Source organism: Eurytemora carolleeae, unplaced genomic scaffold (assembly GCF_000591075.1).
Source record: "Eurytemora carolleeae unplaced genomic scaffold, Eaff_2.0 scaffold599, whole genome shotgun sequence".
Lineage (NCBI taxonomy): Eukaryota > Metazoa > Arthropoda > Copepoda > Calanoida > Temoridae > Eurytemora > Eurytemora carolleeae.
In genome coordinates, this window is record NW_019396485.1 from 67,952 (window position 1) to 77,340 (window position 9,389).

General features: G+C 33.2%; 1 protein-coding gene across 2 annotated transcripts; it reads left to right on the forward strand.

The window, feature by feature from the left end:
• The first annotated feature begins 2,277 nt into the window (after nt 1–2,277).
• On the forward strand, nt 2,278–5,968 carry LOC111704159 (homeobox protein CDX-1). 2 transcript variants are annotated; one of them, XM_023476302.1, is made up of 4 exons: nt 2,278–3,006; nt 3,934–4,018; nt 4,545–4,605; nt 5,000–5,968. In XM_023476302.1, exons 1-4 carry the CDS (start codon nt 2,370–2,372, stop codon nt 5,219–5,221), a joined length of 1,005 nt encoding a protein of 334 aa, XP_023332070.1. In that variant the 5' UTR covers nt 2,278–2,369; the 3' UTR covers nt 5,222–5,968. The 2 variants fall into 2 exon arrangements, with proteins under 2 accessions (XP_023332070.1, XP_023332071.1); XM_023476303.1 differs by having other exon boundaries at nt 2,278–2,994.
• Nucleotides 5,969–9,389: the final 3,421 nt, after the last annotated feature.

Below are 9,389 nucleotides of genomic sequence, written 5' to 3' on the forward strand. Positions count from 1 at the left end.
CCTCTGCAAATATATCAGGGTATATGAAACTAAATATATCAAGATATAGCGAACCAATTATATCAGGATATTCTAAACCAAATATATCAGGCCTACCAAACCAAATATACCAAGAATACCAGGCTATACCAAACCAAATCTGCTGTGTAAAAAACTAGGGAAGCAGGGAATGTGTTAGGTATTTTCCCAAAGGCGTTTTCCCAAGGGCGACTTGCCAAGTGTCAATTTCACAAATGTCAACTTCCAAAATGTACAATTAATTCACGAGAGGGAAGTTCAGAAATGTTAAGTAAGGCCTTCTGAGGTTCCGCAGGCTGCAATGCAGTGCACTGTGATCTTGCCAGGCTACATTTGTTGCATAAAACGTACTGGGTCTACCCTACACCGGGTAGCCTGATTGGACGGTACGACTGAATACATATGCAGTATGGGGTGTACCGGCACGGATCTTGCAACTTTAGACTGAAGTGAATGGTTTGGTGGGGGGACCGAGTGCTGCGGCTGGAACAAGCGAGGGGGCCGCACGCTGAGGCTAGGACAGACTTGGGAAGTTTCCGATTGGGAAATTGTACATTATGGGAAAATGCCCTTGGAAAGTTGCCGCTTGGGAAAATATTTTCGAGAAAATACCCAACACCTAAACCTTGGCAACGCCCGACAATCAAGCTAGCTATAGTAATAATTAAATACAAATAATGAAGTGTCTAATTTACAGCTGCTGCTTTATATTTATAAATAAATGCCATAGATAATCACAATAATAAATGTTAAACATTTTAACTGTAAATTTAAAAAGATATAAAACTGCGAAGATTTTATTGTTGCAGAAAGTGAAAGTAAGTTTATGTGTTATATTGAAGCACTAGAACCCCCCTCCCCCCCCTCTCCCCAATAATACACTTCCATATAAACAGGGTTAAACCTACTTTCAATTTCAAAACTATCACATATCTTGTAAACATTATTTCAAAAAAATTATTTAATGTAATTTATGAAAAAAATGTGAAAAATATGAATGTTGTAAATAGTCTACTATAGACTACCGAAGAGTAAGTTGTATAAAGGGAACCCCTGCTATAAAGAAGACCTCTAATATTATTGCTATAATATAATTCAAATTCTAACATTGACAAATACCAAAAAGTACGACCCTGAGCAGCTAGAATAATATGGGGATCAATAAGATTGTAAAAAAAGTAAACCCCCCTAGCTCCACGGATTAAGAAAATTTAAAATTTGCCTTGCAAAGGTTCTTAATATTTATCCCTGAAGCTAAATTCTAACGCTTGGTCGAACTTGGACTTCATGACCTAGCAGAATTCATAGTATAATGCTATTTGGTTGCAAAGATCTAGACAATATAAGCATGCACGGCAAGTGATCATGGAATTCCTTTTACATAAAACTAATAAAAAATTTTAGAAAAAAAGAGAAAAAGTTTGCAGGAACTCTTTTTATAAAAGGACCGGTCGATCATGTTTCTATGGCTTTGGACATTAAAATAACAACATTAAACTATCAGACATTGGGACAAAGAATAGATAGATTCTACACAACAATGTAAATTAGGGAAAAATATTAGTGGACAAATTTGTTTGGAAAAACATTATTTAAAAAATAAATTTAAATAAAATCAGTAAAAAATGAATACATGTTTAATAATATGCAGAATCAAAATTTCATTTTTCAAAATATAATCGATGAAATTAGCAACAATCTTGCTAAAATATCAACAAAAAGTGACAATTGAGCAAACTTTAATCCAAATTCTAAGTAAAAACTGAAAGTATACTTCTAGTGTCTAGGAAAAAAGATATCTACAATAAGTTTAAAATCTAAATATATTTTCAGTGTGTTCAAATTTAGATGATTTAAAAGCAATAAACAATATTAACCTGAGAAAATTTTAAGTGATAAGAAATTTTAAAATACGATGAATAAAATATCTTTTTTTTGATTTTCTTAAAGACTATAAAAAATTATTTTATTTTATCAAAAGGAAAATTTATTGTTTTAAAAAGTAATTAATTTTCTGTTTTAATAAAGAATGTGTTTAAACTCCCCCCTTCCCCCCCCTCACCAATCCCCCTACCTCATATCGATATTTAAGCTTATTCATGTAAACTAGGCATTTTCTAACTGAATCCCAGGTATTGGCTATTTTTTGCCGCCAAGTGTTAAGTTGGCGGCATGCTGATCTCTGATTGGTTGGTTAGCGGGACGAGTTCAGGGCACGACAGTGAAGGGGTTGTAGAATATTTTCAGTTCTAGCGGAACCTTCCACTTGTATAGTACTCAGGTGTGACACACACACACAAACAGACACTCTTAGCCAACACACAGTTGGACCTTGATGTTGTGATATCGAAATGGTGTCGTACATGTCAGTAATGTTTCCAAACCATGGTAGACCTGCCCCACCTCCAACCAACTCCGCCCACTACCCTGGCTACCACGCCTACCCTAACTACCCGCCCCCTGATCAGAATTCAAATCTTCAGTTGTACTCTGGAATTCCACATCAATTCGATTTCGGGCATGGAGGAACGCCCTCAAGCTGGGCTCACACCAATTGGCCCTCCACTAACTTCCCCGCCTCTTGTCGAACCTACGAGTGGGAGGGGTCCACCAGCCTTCCCAATCAGTCCCCGGAGGTAACGCCCACCAGTGAACCAACCCATACATCACCTCGTTCTCCCTACACAGCCCCTGATCCAAGAAATAGATCTCCACCCCCAGCCTCCGACCAGTTCAACCACGCCCTACCAAGCCATTACAACTCACAGATATTGACCCCGCCCCTGATGTACAAGCAGGAGCCCCCAACCTCAACAACAGAGTTGAACATGGGACCGGCCTCGATGTCCTCGGACTTGAACGATGACTGTCCATCCCCCGGATCTCCGGCCTCTAGGCCAGGACCTGCGAGGTCCCCCTACGAGTGGATGAAGAAGCCTGCTTATCCCTCCCCCGGGAGTCAGTCCGACCCGAATGGTGAGTTCTTAGGTGACATTTTACACAAAATAAGGTTTAGGGATGCGAAATAAGTAAATTTTATATCAGATTAAATTCATTATAACTCCACTTTTATATGAGCTATGAACAGTCAAATTTTAAATTTCTAATATGCAACAAAATATTTTTTTTCTCAAACTTTGGTGTAAAATCAAATTTAGAGAAGCTAACAAGAGGAACCAAAGTCGTACCAGTAATTCCGAATAATTTTGACCTTTTCTTTTACCTTGTTTCTTGTTGTAGATTGAAGTGGGGCGGTTGTATTTTGATTGTTTTGATGGCAAATTTGTATCTATGTATATGAATGCAGTAAAGTTTTAGTAGAAGTAAATACTGTCAGCGCCGATTGAGAAGTCATATCTCTCTTTGGATAATGAGATAGATATAAAGATAGATGTTACCGCCGTAGTGTTTTTATTGGTTCAGAATAGACACCAAACACATGATTGAACCCTGATTGGATTAGGCGCTAAAGGAATCGGCGTACACGTGTGAATGGGGATCATTTCTTTTGCAAGATCAAAATTTGTACGGATTCATTTTCGTCAGTTTAAAAAAAAAGTTTGTTTTCTACAGATATTCATGACATTGTGTTTATATATCTAAGCATAAGCAAGCAAGGATTAGCGGCCTTTTGTCGGCTTGAGTCGGCCTTTTAATCAATCATGTTCACAGCCTTGTAACAACATGCATTCTCAACCTTTCATCGGGATTTTATGAATCATGTTCATTGACATTAACCCTGCTTTTCTGGATAACAGTGTGGGGGGGGGGGAAATCCCCTACGCTGTTTTTATTTATATTTTTATATTTTTTGTAATTTGAAAAATGAGGTCGATGTTTTTTAGTTTTTCTATAAATGACACCAAATCTGAAAGAACATTTTGTCAAATTTTTTAATTTTGATTTATTTTTCAGCTCGGACCCGGACCAAGGATAAATATAGAGTTGTATACAGTGATCATCAGAGATTAGAACTAGAAAAAGAATTTCATTATAGCAGGTAAATAAAATTGTATTATAGCAGGTAAATAATATTATATTATAGCAGGTAAATAATATTATATTATAGTAGGTAAATAATATTATATTATAGTAGGTAAATTAAATTGATTTTCAGTTTCTAAAAAAACATTGGTCGAATTTTTTGTAACCTGAACTTGTGACTTAAACTCTTCAATTTAAAAGTGTACGCTGCAAATATAAAGTTCAGTTGGTAAAGCTTAGCGCTTTCTCATAAAAAAGTTTTGCTCTTATTTATAATCATTACAAATATATGTCAACTTGTTTGATATTTATTTTTTCTAAAAAAGGCAATATCAATATTTTTTGCTAAAAAAGGCAATATCAATATTTTTTGCTAAAAAAGGCAATTTCAATATTTTTTGCTAAAAAAGGCAATTTCAATATTTTTTGCTAAAAAATGCAATAAAAATACTTTTTGCTAAAAAGGCAATATAAATACTTTTTGCTGAAAACAATAGCAATATTTTCAAATTTTAACATTTAATAATTTTCTGATAATTTAGATATATAACGATAAGAAGAAAAGCTGAGCTCGCTAATGGAATTGGACTTTCAGAAAGACAGGTAATTAATCAATCAATCAATTGATATAATTACAGGGGTATTCATTCTGTAGAATATTTTTTTAAGAGTGGGGGGGGGATTGGAAATTGGACTAAAATTGGAAGTTTTTCTTAAACGTTTCACCTAAAAATATTTTGTTTATTTTGATAATTCAACGCTAAAATTTTAAAACATTTTACAAAAAAGTTGTTATCATTATTTTTTCTTTAATTTATACAAACTAAAAAAATTATATAATAATCAATTATTATCAATGTTATTATTATCATTGATAGTGTTTTATTTCTAATGGGCACATAGTTATTATTGTTATTATTATCATTTATATATTACTATTATAAGTAGTACTGCTTTTTTATAATTATTATTATTAAAAGTAGTATCATTATTTCAGGTGAAGATCTGGTTTCAAAACAGACGAGCCAAGGAGCGACGATCAATGAAGAAACAAGAAGATGTTCTCGTTAAAGAGAAACTAGATGGATCAGTTCCCATGCAGGGGGCTTTTTCACCCCACAACATGGGGATGTCCGACGTGTTCAACCCCTCCTCCCTTGGGATGCATTTTAATCAATCGTTTCCACACTCCTTCCCACCTTTCATGAAGTTTGAATAAAAACATTCTATTTCTAAGGAAGTTTGCAACGATGATCGATGCTCGATCATCGATTGAAGCGTGATCGGCATTACATCATGAATGAAAATTTTTTACAATCTTGCCATAATCAGCGGAAAAAATCCATTAAGTATTCAAATAGCAAAGCAGACAACAAACAATAAAAAACTGACGTTATAGAAACAAAAACATAGATTTATTTCATCTTAAATTAAAATAGGAATATTTTTTCTGGATTTAAGAACTGCTTGAAATTTAACCCCTTCTAATCTGTGATATATCAGTGTCTTTAATAATAATATTAATATTATGTAGCTTTATGTTCAGCACAATATCTTTCGGTGAAAATCCGCAATTTGTTAGAAAAAAATTGCTGTTGTGTACAGATATTTATGTACTAAAGTTCTTAACGCTTCTTTTGTACAACGATAGAAATCTGTGTCCTTTGTAAGAATGTACATGAACAGTTGCAAAATGTTTATAAGTGAAAGTGTACAATCGCACCTAAATTTTTTTTCTGCAGTAGTACAGTTGTTGTGTACGAACCAAAGGACACATTGTGCACGACAGCAATCATTTTCAGATCTCAATTCGATGTGGGATTCGAACAAAAGGCGCGCGCGTCGTTTTACGGCACGCGCCCTACGAATTCGGTGAACAGTGTATCCATGTCTAGAACAATGTTGGTTATTAAAAGTATTCATAAAACATTGTTTGTATTTTAATTAATAAATGTTATTTCTTAAATTGTTTAAATTTAGCCTTCAATAATAAATAATTGATGTATGCGCACGGTACAATGCACATGTAGGTTTAGTGTCTTCTAGGTTGCACCTACTCAAAAATTATAAATCAATATACAAAACTTCAAAATATTTCGAAGTCTGATGTTCGTACTAAAGTTTTTAACTGGTTACTTTATTTAAGTTCACCTTATAAAAGATTCTTTGTAATGATTTTTTTTTAAATCAGGCGGCCGGGGAAGAGGGGTTGGCCGATAGTTCTACATATTCAATAAAAATATACTAATCTAAATCTTTATATATAAAGTAGTAATTGTCTGTCTGTCTATCTGTGTGTGATCATAACCCATAAACCCCGAGACCGATTCGCCTCAAATTTTCATTGGGGAACTTGGCAATGGATGTTCTCAGCTGGATTGGAAAACTTGAAAATTAAGTTGGTTGACTTTTTTAGCAAAAGTTTCAAAATAAAATAATAGCGAAATTCATGGTGTCAAAAATATTTATAAAGTAAATAGTAATCTCAGTTTGGATGTTTGAATGTCCGGTCATATCTCAGATACCCTTGGCCAATTGATTTTAATAAAAAGCATTTTTTTGTTTGTCATTGATTTGAAAAAATGTTTCGATACTTAAATGTTCTGAAAACTTGTTTGTTTTTTAACAAACTGTTCAGATACTCTCTAAAGTACTACATCATAATCCAAAAAGAATCACTAAGTGTGAATTTGCTTCCAAAATTTTACAGATTATTTTGATTCCTCTTCGATATCCCTCGGTAATTGTATCCTGGGATAACTTTAATTAAAGGGATCCATTAATTTTACTCAAATTTAAAAGTGCCTAAATTTGATATCAATACCAACCGTTTAATATTAAAGTTACTCCACAAAAAAGCTCCGAACTATGAATTCATGCCTGTGCAGTGTCAGAAGACCAATTTAACTAAAAAATTTTAATAAATTTGTTTATATTTTAGAATTGGAAATATGCACCTAGTGAAAATTTTATAAATATTTGAAAATTATAAAGAGTGTTTTAAAATCAAGGATTTTTTATTTTTTACTTTTAGGTTAGATTAACAATCAGTAATACCACTATTTATAATTTGTAAAGATTTCACAAGGAAAACTTTACTGACTTTGCTATAGATATCACCCAAATCAGACATTTTATGATGAAGGGAGCACAACGAATTCTCATCTGATAACTGAACTCCTCTTTTATGAATTTGGAAAATTTGATTGACATAGGACAGAGCAACAAAATGGAGGCCACCCTCTAGATCATTGGCTATGCCATACAACCAGTTGTTTTTATTTTCTGTCTTTTGAGATTCTTCAGTTGTATCTCTTCTTCTTCTTCCAATAAAGTTGACATGGGATAAAATATTTTGAATTAAACTTGTCGATTTCTTAACAGGTTTTATCTTTGTCACTTCGGAATTTACACTTTTTTCCGAACTTTCTGATATGTAACCAATTTTTAACGTCTGGGATTGAGGTTGGGTTTCAAGTTCAGATGTCGTATTTATCGAGTTTTCAAGTCGTCTTCGTCTGCCCGCCATTGCCATGTTCATGTTGTTTGCGGCATTGTTCGCGTTCGCAATGTTTACATTGACTAAATTATTATTGTTGTCGTTGTTGTTGTTATTATTGTTGTTGTTGTTGTTGTTGATGTTGTTCGCTGTGTTGATCACTGAATTCACAACAGCAATCGCAAAACTTTCAAGAATTTCAATAACGATTAGTTCAGAGATTTAATTTTAAGAGCTTATGAAATTATTTAACAATAAATTTGATACAAAAGATAATTGCCCAATATGACATTTTCCCTTAATGCATTTGTTCGAAGGTACACTTTCCCGAAGCTATAACATGCCTAATGGCAAATGTACTTTTAGGATTGCATAATTGGTTCTATTGTAATTTGTCTTTTTTATTCAATCGATCTGTAAAATCTGTCATAAATGTTAAGACTTGAATATCACAAAAGAAATATCGGAATGAATTCCTGAGAAACCCAAAGGCTGACATTCCACTTGACTCCGCGCAGTCTAAATTCATGATTTTCATATTTTAAAAGGTTTAAAGGGATTGACAATATTTAATTCTCTATTTGTAATGTGGCGTGTCAAATTTACAACGGCACTTTAAACAGATATACAAGTCATAATGAGAAAGGCGTTATTATATTGAAAAAAGTATTGAATTCTGACAATGTCTGTTTATACAGGGTGAGTCAAAAAAAGTGTGATTTGCGGCGTCTGGTGCACAATTGTACCAACTCTCCTATCACAGGAAAATTGCAAAATTGTAATAAGAGAATTCGCAATTTTCAGTTCTGGTCTAACTTTTATGGAAAAGTTATTTAATTTCTCTAGTTCCTTTCTTCTGTGTATATTCTAAAGTATTTAATATACGCTGTTCAGTTGAAACATTACAAACCATTGAAAAACAATTGTTCCGTAAAAATTAGACCAGAACTGAAAATTTTGAATTTTCCTATTACAACTTTGCAAATTTTCTGCGATTCTTTTTAGAATTTTAGATTCGATAGAAATAATTTATTTACACATTTTTGTTTTTCTAAACTTTTGATTTTGAGAGAAAAAAAAGGTTCGCGGATTTTTTTTGGGGCCATTGGAGTACCAAAAAAATTACACATTTTCAAAAAATAGTGAAAAAACACCATTAAAGAGAGTTGCATAAATAAGGTACAATTTTGCACCAGGCTGCGCAAATCACACTTTTTTGACTCACCCTGTATATGATCAGATAAAAGCGTAAAGGGTCCGGTAAAACATTAAATCGGAAGTGTCACTTGAAATTACTTTTTAGTTCCTTCAAAATTTATTTTAAATTGATTATAAAAAGATGTTTTCTTTAAAAAATGTTTACAATGTACAATTTTTTTTAAACATAATCATTAAAATCTAGTCCTGAAGAACTCGGTTTGGACCTGAAAATGACTGGAGCAGGTTTCTTCTTTCTGAAAAAAAACATGAAGTGAGACTTTGGAAGAAGAAGACGACATTTTCAAATAAACTGAAAGCACAACAATTGTTCATTGTACACAAACCCATTTAACTTAATAAGAAAATTGTCAGCCAGGTTATAGTTTTTTTTGTTTCCACCCTATGGTTCTTAAGACTGTCAGAAGCTCTGTGTGAAAGGGAAACGCTATCAGCTCAAATTGAAACTTTTTTACTTAAATTGACCCTTTTTAGTTAGAGATTGCGTCGAGACACTTGTTGTAACTGAATTAAAGATTATTGATGGCCTCCTTTTTAGTGTCAATTAAGTTTTTAAATGAAATACTGTAAAGGATATGAAATCCCCGAAAGTAGATTGAAATCCGCATATCATGTGGTATCGGATCTTGGAACCAGAGAAGACCTACAAGCTCAACTTCCTCTCCTTTTG